We start from the raw sequence: 22,165 nt of genomic DNA, 5'->3' as shown, positions 1-22,165 counted from the left end.
CCCTAAAAAATGACAGTGTACCTTTTTCCGGGAAAACGGTGCATTGCACGGCGTTGCAAATGGTTCCATATGAAAGAACGCCCTAAAATGCAGGTGAATCATTTTTTTCGATTTCTTATTTATGGGGCCCTTGTCCCTTAAAAAATCAAAAACCCTATCTCGATCAGGGGCCGAACGACAGGGGTCCAACCGACTCCCCCTCTCAAAACGTTAGACGCTGCAAAACGCCTCACACAGACGAGGGTTAAATCATTCATGGGTATATCGGAGCCTGGAGGGACGTCCCCCCGGCTTACTCGACTGAGGGGGTTGGGCATCCCGGCCGTCCACCTCCCCTCCCGGTTTCGGCGCCCACGCGTGGCAGGCCCGCTGGTGTGGTGCGCTCGGCCGCGCGCTCTGGCGGTAGGGCGGCCTCCGCGGCCTCCGCGCCCCAGCGCAGAGCACACTCGGCGCCCAGCGCCCGCCGCGTGAGCACTGGCCAGCAGCCGAGCCGGCACCATGCACGAGCTGCACGTGCACGACGTGCTGGGGAGGAAGGCGGCCGGCCACGAGCTGACCGCCAAGGAGATCGAGCTCTTCGTGGAGCGAGTCTCCCGAGAGGAGATCGACCGACTGCAGCTAGGTGAGACAGCGGACCAATCAGATTATCAGACCAACCAGCCGACCAGTCAGATCAGACCAGACCAGGCCGGCGGACCGGTCAGAATAGGCCAGAGGACTGGTCAGACCGGACCAGCAGACCGATTAGACCAGACCAGTGGACCGGTCAGGCCAGTCTAGCGGAGCGGTCAGACCAGCCCACACAGACATACAGATACGGATATGAGGCACCGCAGAACTAAAGAATTAGCAAGCAGTGCGATATTTTCAGCACGTATCCAGGATTTTGTTCAGGGGGGGGGGGGCGACAGGCGACAGCCGAGAAGGGCCCGGAGGTCAGCTCAAAGGGTCCCCACAGCGACTGCCCTGGTGTGAAAAAAATCGAGCGAAAAAGCAATAAATTTACGATAGAATTCGGCATATTGTAAAAGAAAATGCATTGTCTTGCGTTTGTCGACCTTGGTAAAATTTTCGCAGTTAACTTCAGTTGAAGATAACTGCGAAGATAACGTTAGATAAAGTTAAAGTTATAAAGTTAAAAGATAAAAGTTAAAGAAGATAAAGTTATCTTCGAAGATAACGAAGATAACTGCGAATATAACGTTTTTGCAATTCACTTCCTTTGAAGTTCGTTAGCCCACGCCGTGCTGGGGGAGCGTTTTCACGCCCCCCCCCCCAGGTTTTTCGTGAATAGGCATATTTTTGTACACCTGTTCAGTGTTCATACTTTTTCCGCACATGCTGTGAAAATTTCAGACCTACGTGACCTTGCCTCAGAAAAAAGTTCCAAGGCTTGCTAATCTAAACTCTCTAAAACATCGGTTCATAGGATAATATGACGCACTGAATCGGAACTTTGCACCTGTGATCCCTCTGTGTAGGGGAGAGTGGGGCAAAGCGGCCACCCTAACGTTTCTAACGATGCCGAAGCTTGATTTTTAAACTTAGAAAGATTCTTTCTATACCAATGTGATCCCTATTAAATTGTCTTTTATTCCAACTGCGTTTCATTTCCAAAGGCGTTCACATATGGGAGATATTGACAAAACTTTAAACCTATAGCATATTGGCCACTTTGCCCCATCCCTGAGGCAAAGCGGCCACTGGCGACTTCTCAAGTCCCGATATGAGAAACAGAATAGTTCGCTCATGCACGACTAGGGTATTTGATGGTGACAAGGTTTAAGGGAAGATGGATGTTTACTTTGTTATCTTCCCACCTATTGCTAAACAAAGAAAGAATATTCTTGGAAAAACATTTCATTGCATAATTTGGTAACTCATGTAACCGAAAAGTGGCCAAGATGAATGCATGACGACACATTTGAATATAAATAATGTTTTTATCCAGATGGAAACAACTTATGACCAATTGGGGGCTGGCCACTTTGCCCCGGCCGCTTTGCCCCGCGCATACCGTCCGAGACAAAAATATTCCAGCTCAGCTATTAGTGGGGTAAAAAGCATTAAAATTGGTAGAAGGCATGTACGATAACCACGCAATGCATGGACAAAAACGCTTATAAAAATTCCAAACGGTTATGGAATAAAATAACATTTAAAAATTGTAAACATAATTGGTAACCTGGCAAGAAATGCTTTTCCGTGTTTCACTAAACAATGGCGATGGGCCTGAAACCCCGGTCTGGCTCATTCGAACGACCGCGAAGAGAAGTATAATTGGAAACCATAAATTGGAGCTAACGCCAGCTGTGGAGGGCTAAAACGATGGGTGGCCGCTTTGCCCCGGGTGGCCGCTTTGCCCCACTCTCCCCTACCTACCCCGAGGTATGTAAGCGTGTCATAACCGGGAACGCGTGCTCTCGTCTCGCGGAGTCCAACGCTCTAACCAACTGAGCTACGGGACCGGCTACAAACTTGCCTACAAACTTGAGGCTGCCCCACACTGGACCTCGCATGCGGATTGCAAGTTTGTGGTTTTACAGGTTTCTTCAAAGTTAGAGGATGCATTCTACGTTGAGTGATCCACAGTGCCAACTAGCGAGGGAGCCCGCGAGCTTTTGACTAGCGAGCGACCTCACGTCGCATTCCAAAAGTTGATTTTGAGTCAACTTTCGGTTTTCCTCGCTCACGGTTCGTCGGAAGGTAATCTCAGGCTCAAAAGAAACGATACATACCATTCGAAAGCTGACGGTGAGCGGAATCAAAAAATGTTTTTTTTTTAATCAAAATCGATGATGGTCTTTTCTGAAAATTGCGCTTTTGTATATACTTAAAGGTAGTGTGCCAGTTTTCCTGGACCGTATAGAGTTAATGGCCCAGATAAGGAGAACCGGATTTTTAGAACTTATCCATACCTTCAACACTCATGGAAACGTCTTAAATTCTTCAAATTTTGAGTACCCCAGTGCGAAATTCGCCCCGACGGGTTGTCGGTCGTACCCCAACCACATTTCACACCACTATGAACAATAAATGCACACACTGAAATCGCTATTACCGATAGGCTCATCCAATCAAGTTTCGATAAAATAAACCCGTTCATCATCATCTCCTGCGGTTTCGAACACGCCTGTTAGGTGGTGCGGTAGACCGCGCCCAAAGACAGGGCCCCGGTAACGTGAGGTAGCCGAGTCGGGGCAGCGTGCGCTGACCCAAGCCGGAGCCGCGCGTCCTCCCGGTGTCATGTGATAGCCCGGGGCTGCCCGGGGATGCGGTAGACCGCGCCCAAAGCCGTGGCCCCGGCTTGGGTCAGCGCACGCTGCCCCGACTCGGCTACCTCACGTTACCGGGGCCCTGGCTTTGGGCGCGGCTTCTGCTCATACTTTGTGGTGCGGTGGTGGTGCGTCGGGCCGCGCGCTCTGACTTCGGCCAAGAAAAGGCGTCAGCTGATCATTGTCATTTCTGCCACTTTCATGTGGTGAGATGGGGTCATAACTTTAGAGACGGCTGTTTCATATCAATTATTTCACATAAAATAATATTTCAAACCATAAATTAATGTTCAACAGCCAAATTAAAGAAACAATACCAATACAGGCTTACAGTTTAAATTCGACATTGTGTTGTCTATGATTAGACAGCTGATAACTCATTCCCGTACGTCGTAACTCTATAACGACCTTTGCTTATTGTCACATGTGCGCTGCATTCGCGATTGTTGCCGACGCCTGTTTGCAGGTCAGCCCACTACAGTTGTTATACATATCGAAAAACCGATAAACTTTTAGGCGAAAAAAGCACTATTTTAGGCCCATTTTTGATTTTTTTTTTGCGATATTAGGTAAAAACAGAAGCTTCTTATCTTTGGAAAAATAAAATGGGAAATCATTGGAAGGTGGCACACTACCTTTAATAATCTTTATTCAACGGGCTGTCCCAGGCATTGAAGAAATAGTATGCAGTGCTCTAGCGAGGAACATCTTGATATATGTAGTTAGGATTTTAAATGACCTTTTCCTCGATAATTAATTGGAAATTCAATAAAAAGTAAATATTATATTGTTTGGCAAATTTTCGAACAACAGTTCATTCTCAAGCCACATGAAACAATTGACAACGAGGTTTTATAACTGCCGCGATCCAATGTGACGTGGTGACAGGCGACCTGGCCTGACCGAAGGTGACCTGGCCTGCAACCCAGTGTGACCAGGGATAACCACCTTGACCTGACTTGACCCCGTATGGCCCAAATTTCATCCAACTAAGCCCTCAGAATAGACCGTTCAAAATTTTCCTCTGCACGTTTCCGTCCATATCTCTGCTTCCAGACGACAGATCAATTTAAATCAGACACCATTCGTTCAAATAATGCACAAAACTGAATATATTAAAATAATACTGATATTTCGCCTTGCGGCATGATGCCGCAAGGCGAAATATCAGTATTATTTTAATATATTCAATTTTGTGCATTATTTGAACATTAATATGAGCAAAGGCTACTACTTCTCGTATTACATAGTATATATAACGATGCTCATCACAGCCATCCATTTCATCAAACACCATTCGAAAGCAAATTGGCTGCTGCCGCATTTTCTGGCTACGCCGGCAAAGCAAGTGGCGCAGCCGCTTGATAGGGCGTCATCAGCGATAGGGCGTCAGTTGCCTAGTGCATATGTTGCTATTAGAGGTCATTGATAACACCAGGTCAGGTCACAAGTCAGGTCACCAAGGGTTAGCACATGAACCCAATTTTACTAAGGCTGTGTGATGCATGTTTGATTTAAATGTTTTTAAATATTTCGGAACCAGGCCTTCATCTGTGAACTAATCTTTTGAATATTCTTTTCTTTGACATTCTTTTAAATTTTTCACTCATGCGTCTGGCTGATATATTTGAAGATGTTTAAATCAATATTATTTTGGCATAGTGTTTGTTTAACCCGCGCCGTGGTGGGGTCTGTTTATAACGCGACCTGGTGGTGTGGGGGGTATCTTTTGCCCCCCTCGTATCTCCGAAACTACCGGACGGATCTACAAATTTCAAACGGCGTTCGAGAGCCCAGTCAAATTTTTCTAGGGAACTCCAATTTCATTGATCTCGGCGTCACTGATGACGTCACAGGTCAGGTCAAAGATAAAATGTTTTGCCGGTCACGGGTCTTCTAGGGAATGTGCTATAACATCGAATAAAACGCATTTTATCGAAAATGAGCGATAGAGCGTCATTTGCCTAGTGCATATGTTGCTATTAGAGGTCACTGATAGCACCAGGTCAGGTCACAGGTCAGTGGTCACCAAGAGTCAGCACATGAACCCAATTTTGCTAGGGCTGTGTGATGCATGTTTTATGGCCAATTTTTTTTTCATTTCAAACTCAATGGTGTTGATTATAAGACTATCAGGAATGGTTTAGGTCACTTCCTGGTGGAGGTCAGGTCAATGTCAGGTCAAAAAAGGTCAAATTTCAAAGTTGATATTTTTGCATAAAATGGGTACTAATTCTATGCAGGTCGTCACGGCGAGTCTAATGGTGGTCTTTGTTTTCCGCTACATAGTCTAGAATTTCTAAAAATTTGAGCTTGGAAATTTAACGTCATCAATTTTGAGCGGTTTTTTTCGCTATAACTTGGCCAAAAGGAGAGGTATCGATCTAAAATTTGGTATGTGAATAGAAATTGGTAAGGGCTATCACATATGTTCCGTTTTTTCCAAAATCGGAAACTTTTTGAATTTCTTGGCAATTATATTCCTTTTTTTATTTTTGGGGGTCAAAATTAAAAAAATCGAGAGGGTTGTTTTGTAGCCCTGGTAATTCTACATCGTTTATGGTTTAGACGTTTTTCTGTATCTTCAACGCTCTAGGCCTGACAGCTCTTCCCGCGAAACCTTTTTTTGGGTCGAAAACGGCGGAACATGACGTCAGTCTGACGTCATTTGCGGCCAATCTATCATAGCCTTTGGAACTATTTTTGATCACAATGTGTAAAATTGATGCTCAGAGGGGTCCTGAAAGTTTGGTGGCGCTATCGGCAGGTTTTTAGGAGATATCTTCTGAAAAGGACAGGGGGCCGTTTACCCCCCCCCCTCTACGGGGCGCGAGTTAATGTCGAGGAAAAGGTCAACTTTGTTTATTTGCTTTATTGTATTCAATATGTTTCTCGCTAGAGCAATAAACAATATTGTTAAAGCCATTTTACAAAATGAAGCAGAACTTTGAAGCTATTTGAGCTATGGTTATAAGTATACCTATTTACCTTGACATCGCTCAGTATTTCTGCGTGCATGCCTACTATAGTTCCTTTTTTTTCTTCAAAAGGACCGTGGCTCCAAGTTCCTTATCGAAGCTCTCACGTAAGTTTTGGCAGCTTCAGCGTCTGTCCAAGAATTTCTTACCGAAAAATATTCTATTTCCAATTTTGCACGGTAAGTACCCGGAAATTGTTTCTGGAAAAATTAGCAAACTCTGATGAAGTCACTGGTAGCAGCAGGCACCCAATGCACGGACGTATAAATAAACTGGACCCGCAACCACCTCCATTCAGGTGAAGCCGACAAGGCGCCATCTTACGTTGCCAAAAAGCCGTGCTCTGAAAGGTCATCGAGCCAATACAAATGGAATTGCGTCTAAACGGATGATCGGATCGAGATGCTGGTGGTACCGTTCGACGGGTAATGCCTTGAGGCAGGTGATGATGCATGTCACAAGTCACCCGGTGTCACCTGGCGCGTGTCACGTGCCGACAAACTCAGAAAGGGCAAAAAACTTTCAGCGACGCTTCAAATCAAACGGAGGACGGCACAGACGCCACAGCTGCAGGTCACATGTCCCGGTGTTTGACCACTAACATATGGTATGCTAGGTACCGGGGGTGCGAAATGCACGTGCTAGGGGCGAAAACCATGTTTTGAGGAGGCATCCTCCGATTCCGGAAATCCTCGACCTAGGCACACCAAATTCGGCACACTGACACTACTGGACAAGCGTTTTAAAGGTAGTGTGCCACCTTTGAAAGATTTCCCATGTCATTTTTCCTAGGATAAGAAGCTTCTGTTTTTACCTAATATCGCAAAAAAAAATCAAAAATGGGCCTGGAATAGTGCCTTTTTCGCCTAAAAGTTTATCGGTTTTTAGATATGTATGTATAACAACTGTAGTGGGCTCACCTGCAAACAGGCGTCGGCAACAATCGCGAATGCGGCGCACATGTGACAATAAGCAAAGGTCATTATAGTGTTACGACCATACGACGTACGGGAATGAGTTATCAGCTGTCTAATCGTAGACAACACAGTCGAGCCTTAAACTATAAGCCTGTATTGGTATTGTTTCTTTTATTTGGCTGTCGAACATTATTTATGGTTTGAAATATGATTTTATGTAAAATAATTGATATGAAAAAGCCGTCTCATAAGTTATGACCCCATTTCACCACACGCAAGTGGCAGAAATGACAATGATCAGCTGACGCATTTTTCTTGGCCGAAGTCAGAGCGCGCAGCCCGACGCACCACCACCGCACCACAAAGTATGAGCAGAAGCCGCGCCCAAAGCCAGGGCCCCGGTAACGTGAGGTAGCCGAGTCGGGGCAGCGTGCGCTGACCCAAGCCGGGGCCGCAGCTTTGGGCGCGGTCTACCGCATCCCCGCGGGCAGCCCCGGGCTATCACATGACACCGGGAGGACGCGCGGCTCCGCGGCTTGGGTCAGCGCACGCTGCCCTGACTCGGCTACCTCACGTTACCGGGGCCCTGGCTTTGGGCGCGGTCTACCGCACCACCTAACAGGCGTGTTCGAAACCGCAGGAGCTGATGATGAACGGGTTTATCGAAACTTGATTGGATGAGCATATCGGTAATAGCGATTTCAGTGTGTGCATTTATTGTTCATAGTGGTGTGAAATCTGGTTGGGGTACGACCGACAACCCGTCGGGGCGAATTTCCCACTCAAAATTTGAAGAATTTAGGACGCTTCCATGAGTTTTGAAGGTATGGATAAGTTCTAAAAATCCGGTTCTCCTTATCTGGGCCATTAACTCCATACGGTCCAGGAAAGCTGGCACACTACCTTTAAGGTGCTGTGCAAATAGGTGTGCTTAGGGGGCTACGGTTCTATGCTGACACATAGGGAGGGCTCAGAAGACAGATGACGTCACGGGGTGTCAAGGTTTTGTCGATTTTTAAGACTTTGCTGTGCAGCAAATTATCTTTTTTAGGCTCTAAGGGAGCCTTAAGGTTAATATCAAACTGCCTTAGAGCATAAAATCCTCGGAAATTTAATATTGGCGAAGATTGGTAGACACCCGCTGACGTCATCTGTCAAGGTCACCGATGTAAACAAACGGCTAACCATTCTACCTCCTATATACGGCCTTGGGTGTGCTGAGGTGCACGGTGTGCGTGCTGTGCGCGTGCAAACCTTTTAATGTTGCACTTCGTGTCACGTATGCGGGTAGAACAGGTAGCGCTGGCAGGTTCAAGGTGTCAAATTTACACAGTCCACACAGAATACATTGCAGCAACGTCTGAGTATATCCATCTCCTGGTGGACCCCAAAAGTGCATTCTGCGCGTGCAAAAAAAAATTCCCGCGCCGGGCGGTGGGGATGTTGGGACACCCCATGTGGATTTATGTAAATAATAAATATCTAAAAAAAACGGTGTTGCGGAGCGCCGCCGCTTTCGGCACACCTTTTTATATATATTTTCCACACATGCTGCACAACTTTCAAACCCAGGTCACTCAAGGCTAGGTCACCAGTAGGTCAACAAGGTTAAAGGAGATAATATCGCATATCAGTCAAAGGAGGTCATATCGCATATCGTTCGATTCGGCAGGCATTCCCGAGTCCTATAAGCTATAAGGCTATAAGCGAGTAGCGACTACACTTGAGACGTTTCCATCAAGGTTTAAGTCATTCATGTTATTTGATATTCCTTAGGTACCTACTACATACTTACTTGATGCATTTGGAGGAATACAAAACCAGAATACATAAAAATGCATTAACTGAATATCATTGAAATATTTGCAAAACCCAGCAACGCAAATTTAGGTTATAATCGCCGGCAAGCGCAACATACCATTACCTATCTTTGTTTCCACGTTGTTTGCGCCTGCAGTGATGCTGTACCGCAATAGCCATTACCTTCATCTTTCACCCATAGATGGCAGTAGCAGAGCGCCTGCATCTATGCTGTGCCGCAATGCTCTTACAATACGAAATAAGCTGGCGCGGTTGCTGTGATTGAAGATCACTGAACTTGATTCACTTTTTTGGAGTTGTATATGTTTCCAGGATAGATTATAGCGGATTTCAAACTTAGCATCTATTTGAATATCTAAGAAGTAGTTTTTGTATCTAGCCTATGTGAATTTGTCATTTGAGTGTATTGTTTGGTACCTACGGCTATATGAGTTTCGTGCAAGAGGAGCGCAGTTCAATTTTCTCCCATTGACTTACCTATAATAGAAAGGTCGCAAAATTAACATACCTACCCCATGGATGAAGTAGATACTGGATCGGCAACTCCTCGATGTTTGCGACCACCGCTAGGTGGCAGTGGTGTCGAGCGCTAAGGACGCGGGGGAGCGGGTGCTATTCAAAACAATGGTCGGCGTCGCGTCGTAGGGTCGTTTGCCTTGTTTTTTGAAAAGTTAAGCCCCTTTGGAGCAGATTGGAAGGTTTCAGAAGATGCAGGAAGATGGCAAGGTAAGATTGGTAAGGTTTTCTTATGGTTGGAAGGTCTGAGTGGCCTAAGATATTACTGTAAAGAGGGGCTGTTGACGATACTGGCGCACATTGCTTCTCGCCGTATGTCGTCAAAAATCATATAATTTGGGCCGTAATTGGTTAATCACTTATTTATATGTTCAATTTTATGTTCTTTATATGTTTGTTATATGTTTGACACATCATATCACAAGCTTATACATGCCGCTGAATTGATGATATAGCCATGGTTTTGTTTGTGACACAATTTCGGTCTTGGTAGCGCATGATGGTGGTGGATGATGCATTGTTAGTTGTGAATTGCTTAAGTTTTTGATAAGTTTTTAGTTTGGCAAAATCAGTTAGTGTACCTATAAATTGGTCCACTGCTCACTGCTCAGTACCTACTCACTGCTCACCCATATCAGTTTCCTACGTATTTCTCTGAACGGCTGACTAGAGTGCAACACACTTCAGGACTCAGGAGCAGTTAACTGGCATCATGTCATTTCAGCTAATTTTTATAACCTGCTTGCCATTTGCCAATGCCCTGATTTCAAAAGTAGAGTTGAATGATATTGGATCAAAAAACACATTTAAATAAATCATGTTCTCAGCCTGAAAAAAAACTGAACCATTTGACAGTAAAAAGAAAGCCTAACGGCAGCCAGTGTCAACCACAAAAGAGTGCCGACCCTGGTCCCTGACATCAGCTTCCTTCTTTTCTCAAAAGTCGAAAGGTCCAGAGTTGTACGAAGAAGTTTGTGAGCTTCCCTCCATTGAATGATATATAACAATCACTTTTTTAGAACGAGTGCTAGACAAACTGTGTAGATATCAGATACATTTAAGTAAGATCAAAGTCATTTTAAACTATGTAAGCCTAGCAGATGAGGTGTTAAGCTTTTGGTTACTTTTGTTAGGTAGTATCCTGTCAAGGTATTATTATTATTTTTTTTTGCTCAACATCATCGCAATGTAAAATACTTTTTTGTGATGTTGTGGCCTGTGGGGAAACAGTTTGCCTTGGAATGCCCTCACTCTCCATTTCATTATGGTATGTTCAGGTATCTAATTTCCCTCTCTCTATCTTTGTTTCAGATCAAAGAGATGGGTTCAGTTTTCACGGTGTGCTGACTTGAATTGGCATCCTGTGATTTGTGATGTGAATTATGATGCACGCACTCGCAGGTGCACGCCCGCTGCGGACACGTGTGACGTGACGGCAGCAGGCGGACGGGGTGTGAACTGTTAACTGGCTCGACCGAAAATTGTTAGTTATCACAGCGTGTGTAACTGACTAACATACCTATGGGCATACCCATTGAGCGGATAATGCGTTCGTGTGCATTATCGTGTTTGCATTTATTCCCGATATACTCTGGTGGGAGATGTGAATTGGAAACCAACTTGGTGCTACGACACCGTTTAGTAGGCATGTGGCACGTCGTTTCTCGAAGACTTCCTATCAATCTGTTATTGTAAACATTGTGTGTCATCTTTCACCTTAGTTGTCATTTGAACCTGTGTTAAATTCTGAACCTCAGACCGGAACAGACTAGGAAATCGCACGCGAAATTCATTAAGTTGCAATAGCATCAATCACACGCAAGTAGGTGCGTGCTATGGATGCGAGTGCGACCGGGGTTTATTTGAATAGGCTCTCGGTCTCGCACATGATTTCTGACTGCGGAAAGAGTCGGTTTCAGCCTCTACTCAGTATGCATTTCGCTCATGCGACGGCAAATATAAGTTCAATACGGAAACAGTTTTTTAACGAAACGGCGTATGGTAAGCTTATAATCCTGGAATGCTTCTTAAAAGAAATTTTAAATGATGCAGATGTTCGTTAATCGATATGACAGCATTTGTCTTGATCTTTATAAGTCAGTCAAAATGGCTGTAGTAATGATTCGGATGTTTCACGGCGAACGGCACATTCCCTGTGCCGACGACTGAGTCCGAATGCTTAAGATGATCAGCAAGAGGGCAACCCGAGTGATAGACAAAGTCGTTTGATCGAAGGTATTTGCAGGCAGAAGGCGCCTGGCCTGGCCATGAGAGCTAACAATACGACGTGCTGAGGTAAAATCAGCCAGTCGCGCTCGGCAAACGACCCATGCACACCATTCTTTCCAAAACGATAGAGAGTCTATGGAACCGCCCTGTACCACTCTTTCGGGACCCAACACTGTTGGCCGATGCCCAACTTAGCCGCGGCTGGTTAAGGCCATGTAACTTGCCGGTCATTTTCGGACTTTGCTGGTATTGGCCGCTGCCTGACTGGGCGGCGGCGGCGGGCTGTCCTTAGCAGGGACCAGTTTGCTCGATAGGTGGCAGCACTTTCGGGCGGTCGCGCAGTACAATGGGAATTCCGCGGAGTTGCCGATCCAGGTAGTAGGTAATCCATGCCTACCCCTAGGCCAATGATATTTAAATTCCGATGTATCCGTTATGTACCTATGTAAGGGTGCTCTTATGAATCGCTGGACGTTTTAAACCGATTATTTAGTCGTGTAGCAATGACGGGCATTATAACTTTTTCTGTGTGTTATCTATAAAAAACAACAATATATTCAAATACACGATTAAAAACAGAGCTTTCGGTAACAAATACCTTGATCACTGTGTGTGCTAAAATGAAGGAATGTTTTCAAATATTTCAAAAGGCAAATTGACTTCATCGCACGGGATACACTTCAGGGACTACCTATTACTAGACGAACAGCACCAGACGCCCGCGCTCGACTCGGAGGGTGCTTCTCCCAATTTCTAGTACCAATTAGTTCCAAATAATGTTGAACTCAATGGGCAGTGCCAATTGCAGTTTCAAATCAGTCCCAAATGATACCAAATGCATAGCCGCGCGTGTTAACATTTGGAACTATTTGGGCCGCATTTGGGACTCATTGGTACTCGATTGGGACTGCCGGCCAGCGGCGGATCCAGCGGGCGGCGGGGGAAGCTGATTGGTTGTCTTTGCCCCGTTTCGCCGGCCGGTCACAGGGTGCGCTAGCGTCGACTGCGGGCGGCGGCGGGTGGGCGGCCGGCGCTGAAAGAACGTATTAAAATGACAACATAAAAATGTTTTATCTTACATATCTCCCCTCACATTAGTCGCATAGATTTGTTCTTGGATTCAATCGAAGGCGCTTTCAACAAGCTATGTTGCTATGCCATGTTTATGCCAGGATATAGTCGTTCAATGAAGTTATTGGTGTTTGAAGCCGTTTATTTCAAGTCCTATTATTTCGCATTTTGCTACGTTAATTGTTGCCTCCTCCTTATCAGCTCTATCTACCGAAACGCCATGTTGCTATGCATTTTTTATGCTAGGATTTAATAATTTAATGAAGTTATTAGTGCTTGAAGCCGTTTGTTTATCCTATTATTTCGCAGTATGCTTCGTTAATTGCTGCCTTCTCTTTATGCCTGAGACTGGTATCATTGTGACCCTCGCACTTGATCCCCGGTATGAAGGCGACCTCATGATGGCGAGGTCAGGAGTCCGAAATGACCTCACGTGACCCTCAGGAAAAATTTAAAATATGTCCAGCATGAATCGTAAAAAAAAATATATGTGTAGGTTGCTAAGCTACTAGCCTCTGGCGACATGTACCACGTCAGTGCGCGTTTCAGTCGGGTGAATGGCGATGTACCGAAACATTACACTCGTTCTTGATTAAAAACACAGCCGCGTGAACATTCCTCCCTGATCAAGACACAGTCACGGTGGGGCGCTGGTTGATCCAGCGAAACAGTTCAGTCACAGCCCACGTTTAGAAGGGTACGGGACGATCTATCCAAACATTACAGCCCACGCGCCACATGTGCGTCGCCACCACTACGGACACTAGACAGTGTCCGTACAAGTTTTCGGACCTTTCAAAACTTGTACGCAATGTCCGTACATGTTTTGAAGACCGAAAATTGGCTTGTTGCATCATATTTGAGTGACATAAATGCCGCAAAAGTATTATCAGCATTGCTTTTATCATTTTTCTGTAAGTATTCAGGACATTTGTTTCAGACAAGGAAAGGAAGCGGTCTTTATCACATTTTATTTTCGATGCATCAATGACTTGTTTTCTTTCAATTGTGCTGGTTAATTAGGTACAAATTGATTTCAGATGATCTTTTGAAAGAATTCGCTTTTCCTCACACTACTGAGCAGTTGGCAGGGCAGGGGCCGCCCCTCAGCCCCGACTCTCTCCTTGTTGAGCATCAAAGGATACGGAAGGACAAAGTCAGCAGATTGAAACTGACTAGACCGGGTCGAACCGAACTGAACAGAGTGGGCGAGTCAGGTTAAGGCAGTTGATGGGGGAAATGTAATGTTGAAACATGGGCATTGGGCAGTGCCAAGGCAGGTGTAGAACAGGCAGGGTAGGGTTAAAGGACAGGGATGTTAAGTTTTAAGACAGGCCGGGTCTGCTAGGGAGAAAGGAGGTTGAAGGGCGCATGCGGATGGTTTGCAAGACCTAAACCATGGACCGGTCATTCGCCAGGAAAAGAAGGGCACCACATTTTAGGGCATTGACGAATGGGGAGGGACTACCTAGAGCAAGCTGGGCGTCAGACAGAAAGGGCACTGAGCTGGGTTAGGCACGGGAATCGACCGGGCGCAGGGCAGGATAAAGAACAGGCACGGGAGGGTAGGGTAGCGGATATGCAGTGGATAGGGCATGGCATATGCATGGCAGGAAGCCGACAGGACCAGGCACAGGCAAGGTAATCACAGGATAGAGCAGATGTAGGAATGTCATATACAGGGCACAGGAATGGCGATAGATATACATTATACAGTGCAGGATAGGGGCACAGAACAGACCACAGGAAGGGCACCTACACACAACACAGGGAGGTACAGAGCCCAGGTAGGTGGGGACTCAGTAACACAAGGGCCTGTGAGAAAGAGAACTGTTTCCCACAATATGACGCATGCAAAGAGATCCAATACCGCTCTAAAGTGGTCCCACAAACGACACATTCATGCTAGTCAGAAAAGTATCAATATTTGGAGAACACAAGTGATTCTTACCTACTTACTCAAGCGGACCCAAGCGACGTGGGCCGATACGAGGAAACGTCATACGGGGAAACCGTTAATCAATAGAATGAAGAAAAACTAAAAGTGCCATCGTTATTGGTAATGTTGTTCGTGATGTTGTTTATGATAACCACAAAGTTTAACTTTCGAGTTAAACTGTCAACTGACTCATGGACTCAGCGATCGCTGGCCCGACATTCTTCAAGGCATGTCCTGGAGCCCTCAGAGGTCGACGCAGGCTCTCAGAGGCTGGTGGGGCCCTCAAAGTTCTGCAAGGGACCTTTAGAGGCCGGACTGAGGCCCTCAGAGACAAATGCAAGGTTAGGCCCTCAGAAGCCAATGGGGCCCTTAGAGGCAGACTTGGGCCCTCGTGGGCTGGAATGGGGCATCCAAAACCGCATGAAAGTAAAGTCAGCTGCGTTGGACTCCTGGAGGCCGGCTTAAGAGCTCCAAAACTCGGCGTGGGCTTCTAAAGATCGGCTGGAGGCTCTCAGCTATCTGTGTAGGGGTCTTCTAAGGTTTATATAGGCCCGCCCCTCAGTAGCCGGGGAGGGCTCTCAGTGGCCAACAAAGACCGTCAGGAGCCAACGCTGAATGTAAGGGCCTAAAGTCAGTCAACAAATCAGTCATCGGGAAACATACTTTTTTGGACGGGTTTGTTATTCGAGGAGCGCTTGCAATTTGCATTTTGTATGCGATATGGGGATGATGGGGATGTACAGTTACATACACTATTATACCAGATATTCCAAATGGCCCACTGCGGCCGGAATCCGATCTAAAATACCACATAGATCCGTGAAAAATAGAAAATCAAGACGTACAAATCCTCGAGATGACCAGAATTAACGAAACGACGACAGCATTGTCGCTTGAAGCTTGCCAAAGAGCGCCAAGTCTGATCTTTGAAGCCTTTTCATCCGTCAAACCGGCAGAACAACCGCGTGGGGACTGCTGATGCATCCGATGTCCCGCCCGTTCTACCCTTCCAGCATCCGGCAAAGGTGCAAATCACCGGGCAATGGGGCTCCGGGTGTTGTCAGCCTTTCATGTCGTGCCCCCCCCCCCAAAAAAAAAATCACCAAAAATAAGGCATATATGCAACCAGTGGAACATCCTGTCAGACGAGCGCCCCCGTCTAATCCACTGATGGGGCCAAAGTGGGGAGATGATTAAGCGCACTATCGTGCCCGACGCAAAGGAAATCTTTCTTCATGTTTGCTGAAGTCCTTCCTCATACGGCAAATATGCGCAAGATTGGCGCTGTGAGAACCTGTCCTTCCTCTGGACGTATACAATAGCTGACCTGGGAATAACTCAGACCTTAATCCCATCAAAACTCTCTGGGTGACTCTTTAAGAGAACGTCAAAGGGCTGCTAGGAGCCACCCGGATCGTTTGCCTCACCAGACAGTTCCAGAAGGTGTGGGCTAAGCTTAACCCTCGCATGTGTGCGGCGTTTGCCAGCTTCTGATGTGTAGGGGGGGGGTCGGTTGGACCCCCCTTGCCGTTTCGCCCTTTATCGAGCTAGAGCTTTGTGGAAAAAACGATCGTGTTGCCCGTGACGAGAGGAAGCCGATAATACCCAATTTTCCTAGGTCCTAGGTCAACAAAGGTCGGGAAAATCGGGCCCTGTTAGAAAGCCGTAAAGCGTTGCTGGTATGGAGTTTTTTCGGGGCGCTGCTCACGAATATCGTGTTAGTTTTGATCACAGATGATGTCTTTAAGCATTTAGACCAGGTCGGGTCAGGTCAGGTCAGGTCAACCAGTATGGGTCGTGACGGGTATTCGTATTACGTGTCAAACGCCTCTGACAGCTTCGTAACATGTTACAAAGGCACCAAAACTACTTCGTAAATGTTCGAATGGCTTTTAAATTCGAATTCAGCTCCCAAAACTCAAGCCTGTAAACATGTAAAACTCGAAAAAGTGAACCAAGGTCACCAAAGGTCAATGACCTGACCTGACCTTCAGGTGACCTTGACATCCACCCTTATGCATGGGAGCAACATAAAATCACATGTTTGAAGGTTTGAAACCACGAAAAGCTTGCAAACGCGCGGCTAATGCGAGCCGACATACGCCGAATCGCGATTCCAGCCAAACATGGCTTCGAGAAATAGGTCACAGGTCAAAGGTCACTTGGGTCATGAAATTTTCAGAGTAGGTGTAAACTTGATCAACTCGAGGGTCCTGAAAATTTCATCGCGATCGGCCGGTTTTTTGCGCGAGTTATTCGCGAAAAAACAATGGGGGGTCCATCCGACCCCCCCCCCCCCCACCTACACATGCGAGGGCTAAGCCAGCAGTGCTTCACATCCTGATTTCAATAATGCCAGAACGCCTTTTGCAGTGTAGCTCCCCTAAAAAAGGATACCGGGTTGCCCAGAAAAAAAAACGTTCTAAACTTTAAATCAATATATCTCAGAAAGTGATATAAATTGAAATACAACATTGAAACTTCCATTAGCCAATGCGGCATATATTTTCAGTAAATGACATGATTTTTTATGTTATTCGGTCAATTACTTTTTAAACGGTTTGTGTTTCTAGCATGCCATGTAAAAATTACTTTTTTGCTTAGATGCTTACTAAAAAATGTGAGTGAACGGGTCACTTGACTCGGCTCGATGGCCTGCTGCCATGACCATGCTACTGGCATCAAGTCTCATTGATGGTTCAGGCCTCAGGGTGACACATTCCATCTAGCTTTTTTCGTTATTCGGTCAATTTACTGTTTCATTTTTTTGAAGGGAGGGCGATCATCAGTAACCCATGCACCGTGCCACTGCACTATGTTTCAACTCGGGACCAAAACTGGCCAGGGCTCATAACTAAGAAACTATATGAGATACAGACATGTTTTTGGGCTCAAACGAAACGTTGGAGACTACCGATCATTTAAAGTGCAAAATGTGTCGGACCAGATGCTTATGTACTTGTTTATGACGTCAGAAGTGTCACGAAACATATAAAAATATTGTCATGTTCTAGCTATGAATGCACGAACATGTAGGTATCTGTAAATTTAGAGTAATCGCAAGTCTGAGCAAGGCTCATCGACGAGGCAAGTTAAGTTTGAGGACATGACCTTGTTAATTAGCGTTGATGACCTCAGGTGACCTTGAATACTCTAATAGGTATAGGACTTATTCATATATGTAGGACCTACAATCTTTATATTTATTTCAAAAACATTTCCAAACGTATATTTTGATATCAACTTGATTTTAACCCGGTCTCCACTTTAGTAAGTCCAGAGTCTTGTATGTTTTACGTCACATGACTCACGGGCAGATCCAGCTAATCCGTTTGGAGAGGGCAGAAGTTTCCGACCCATTCGGTGACCCCGACCCACCGCCGCGCCGGTGACTTTACAACGCTTCACTACGTCTGCAATATGAATGCGTGCAGTTCAGGGAGTTCCATCTGTTATCAGCATACCGAGTTAAATAATGAGCAGCGAGCGGTCAGCTCCATCCCTCAGAATGGTTGTGACCAGACATGTGCATGGATCCGAGTGATGGATCTATGATCTCAGTGGATCTCGAAGCAAAATACAAGTTGGGATCTATGATCCCACCGGATCCGGCGTGAAAAATACATCTTGGATCTATGATCTCATATGATCTGACGATAAATTAAAAACATGGATCTATGATCTGAGTGGATCCCACTATGCACCACATTTGAAACCATGTTTTAAAGGGTTTTTGTGCCAATAAGTGGCACAAAACTACAGATTATGACGTGCGATCACATAAAATCACTAAAACAGAACGTTTGTGAGTTGAAACAAGTGCTTTTTTGGTATATATGTGTTGACAAAAAATAAGTGAGGATCTATGATCTCACTGGATCTCAAGCAAAAAATGAGACTCGGATCTGTGATCCCTACGGATCTCTCGATAAATTACGGAGCTGGATCTATGATCTCGTCGGATCCGAGATCAGGATCCGTGGGATCAGATCCCAGATCCATTTTCTCGGATCCATGCACATGTCTGGTTGTGACGGAAATGACCTGCTTTTCGTCCAGATAGGCATCGACGCCGTATTATAGGTAGCTATTTATCATCACCAAAAGCTTTGGGAGCGACAAACGGATAGTTTTGCCCACACGATTCAGCTATGGGGAGGGCAAATACCCACTATGCCCTTCACTGGATCCGCCATGGCATGACGTGAAATGGTAGAATGTATCCCAAACATCTTACCAATTCCTATTGTATGGTGCGTTATGTACCATGCAACGTGCACGTAAAAGCACTTCATTGCCATATACTCGTATTACTGCAGCAAACGGACACTTTTTCATAAAGGTGGACACTGGACAGCACTAATGATACCATACCACCTACATCGAACGTATTAATACTGACTGAAGAGGCCGATAGTAACCCTGCCGAACGCAAACAGGTGATGGACGATCAAAAGCCGATCATCGTGATCAGCGATGCGTGCTGTGGCAGGTCTCATACAGTCACCTTTCAGTTCACAGTCCCATCTCAAACTGGGCACAATGAATATTTAATTGCGCTCCATCAGGTACTAAAATATGTTTATAAACTACCAAGCAAGCATGAGTAGCGACCATACAGCTCCAGAGCCCATCTATGAATTTGCTGCAATAGCCATGGGGTGGAAAGTTCCTGTTATAGACCAGGTACTATATATAAGTATACACAATTAATTACACCGATAATAATGTTAATATTTAAGAAATGTAGGTATGTTTCATAGGAATGCTAGCAGTTTTTGAATGAACAACTGTCATTCACCGACATTGTCTGGTCTCTGGTTCCGGAGACCCTTTGTTTTCTTCTCGCGACACATGAAAATGCAACTGGCACGTGTCGTGGGGGGTCGTGCCGTCAGCTGATTACGCTCCAGGGTACGGCAGGTCGCACACAGGTCGGCGACCTTCCATGGGCCACCAGCTCGTCACAACAGACGAGAGAATGAACGAGGAGTACTAGCATTTTCCCTTAACGCACGCTAGGACCCGTCCCATGGCTCAGCAGGAGCAGACATGATTCATTCAAAAAAGTGTTCACCCCCAACACCGGCGCACTCAGGCGCAGCTGAAATTTTGAGGACATGTAGACAAATCCTTGACCCACAGTGTGGTGGTAGTCTGAGACCGTACACTAGCGTACAATTTTTTGTAGCTCTATAAGAACATTGACATTTTCAAAAAAGTGTGGCAATGTAAGGGCTGACGGAAATCAATAAATGCAACACCTATGTGCAATATAATTGTATAAATTATGACTCATTACAAAGCCAAAAGTTCGCGCTATCGTTTGGTACCCAAATTATGTAGTTGTGTCAATCCAAAGCTCGAAGATGTTGACGTGGAGCAAGGCGACTGTTTCTGCGTTTGTTCGCCGAAGTTTAGCTTTTGAGAGTTGTCTGACTTTGTTGTACATTTTCAACGTTTTCAAAAGTAAAGAGAATAAAAGTTTCCGTCGTTAAAGATGCTCTGATCATTTTTGCACACGATAGTGGCCAAATGAAAACGTTTAAAAATAGTCGATATTTCGCGTCCTGGCCAGTTTTTGGCCAGAGTTAAAACACGGTGCACTGCCATTCATCGAAAAAGCACTTAGTGTTGAAACGAATGTCATCCAGTACCACCATTTTGACTAAGTATTTGAATATTTGGCATGTAATTGGGACAAAAATATTTAAAATAGCATCACACGTACTGGTTTCATTCACGTGTTCTATTTTTCCATTTCTTTCTAACATGGTACGTCTAAGCCAATCATCATTACCGTTCAATATCGGCAAAAAAGCAAAAACGTCTTACTTAATTCAACATAAGATTGCTGGCGTGAAAATGATGGTACAGTGTCATAATTTGGGATACTAATGCGCAAAGAAGTGACGCAAACTTGATAAAAATTTTGGTTCGTTATTTGCACTCGAATTTGAGATATAGGCCTCCAGAGTTCGGAAAGTTTTTTTTTGGGGGCCACCCGGTAATATTAAGAGATGAAATGTTTACGTAATCACCTCTTTTCATTGCTAAAAAACGAATAAGCATGTCAAGCTGAAACACGGTGTCAGGGTGTAATATGTGTCGGTTGAGGTCAGTAGCTTAGCAATACACAGGCTTGTTGTTTTATGATTGCCATATTTTTCCTAAAGGTCACGTGAGGTCATGTCGGACTTGTGACCTCGCCATCGTGAGGACGCCATCATACCAGGAACCAGGTGCGAAGACCACGATGATACCAGTAGTAGAAAACCGATGGATAGGGCTGAAGCTGTGATTCTTGGTGATTCAGACAATGTGCGCATCGGCCACTCGCTGATTGATCATCCGTCGCGGTCGCCTGCCTGCCGGCCGGCCCGAGCCGACTCGCCGCCCGCGTCGCAGTGCCTGGCGACGCGTCTGCGACGGCGGACGCCGGTGGCGCCGGCTGGCGATCGGTCGGCAAAGTGCCGGGCCAAGTCGGCGAATCAAGCTCGCTCTCTTCGCCCCTCTTGCCCCCTGGCTCCGCCCCCAATCATACCTGTTTCCCCTACGTAACTTTGTCCACACCACTTACATGGAATTTCATACACAACACTTTTTGCATTCGCTTCGGAACCATGTTTCGTTTTACGTCGTTCGATCATTTCGCCTATCTTCTTTCCAGAACTGATCGCTACGTTCACACCTCCCTTCTGTAGAGTTCGTGATATTTCGTTGGCTTTTTTCGAGTTCGGAATCGTTATCCATCTTTTCGACTTTGGCCTCGCTTCCCTCTGAGACCTGTTCCTTATCTTCTTGGCTGTTTCTTTTTGTTTGATTAAAAATCCTTTTGGGTACTTGAGCCTCATAAACGAAGAGTAGATATGCTCGATCTCATCTTGTAAATATTCGTCGTCGCATACACGAAAAGCACGCAAAAAGAAACCAATCATTTATCAAACCAATCATACACGAAACGCAAAGAAACCATCAGAAACCAACCTATCAAAGAAACCACTTTTTCTATGGCAAGGCCACTTCACCTCACGTCACCTGGTGACCTGACCCTGAGTGACCTGGGTCTGAAAGTTGTGCAGCATGTGTGGAAAAGATGTATAAAAAGGTGTGCCGAAAGCGGCGGCGCTCCGCAACGCCGTTTTTGAGATATTTACATAAATCCACATGGGGTGTCCCTATCATCCCCGCCGCCCGGAGCGGGTAATTTTTTTTTGCACGCGCAGAATGCACTTTTGGGGTCCACCAGGAGATGGATATACTCAATCAGGATATATAGAACCAGGGTATATAGAACAACGGGTACACCAACGACGCGGGAAGCGCCCATTTTACCTAGATGAGTTACATGGTAGGTGATATATTTTTTGAATATGGGAAAAATAGAGTATTCTATTCTGACGAGTAAAGCCAAATTCA

At 45.6% G+C, this 22,165-nt stretch overlaps 1 protein-coding gene and 1 long non-coding RNA gene across 2 annotated transcripts in view; both read left to right on the top strand.

Moving 5' to 3' along the window:
• The first annotated feature begins 435 nt into the window (after positions 1-435).
• LOC122385378 (thymidine phosphorylase-like) overlaps positions 436-22,165 on the top strand; it is a 46,189-nt gene continuing 24,459 nt past the window's right edge. Inside the window, exon 1 of the mRNA XM_043373604.1 lies at positions 436-622. Within this exon, the coding sequence (XP_043229539.1) occupies positions 499-622 (124 nt within the window). The 5' untranslated portion in view covers positions 436-498. The remainder of the gene's footprint in view (positions 623-22,165) is intronic.
• Positions 9,518-11,483, top strand: LOC122385380. Its single transcript, XR_006257194.1, has 2 exons — positions 9,518-9,717; positions 10,819-11,483. It is a non-coding gene; the product is annotated as an uncharacterized LOC122385380 (long non-coding RNA).

This window comes from Amphibalanus amphitrite, unplaced genomic scaffold (assembly GCF_019059575.1).
Source record: "Amphibalanus amphitrite isolate SeventyFive unplaced genomic scaffold, NRLGWU_Aamphi_draft 000216F_arrow, whole genome shotgun sequence".
Taxonomy (NCBI): Eukaryota; Metazoa; Arthropoda; class Thecostraca; order Balanomorpha; family Balanidae; genus Amphibalanus; species Amphibalanus amphitrite.
Note: the sequence above shows the minus strand (reverse complement) of the source record. Positions and strands in the feature narration are given on the sequence as shown.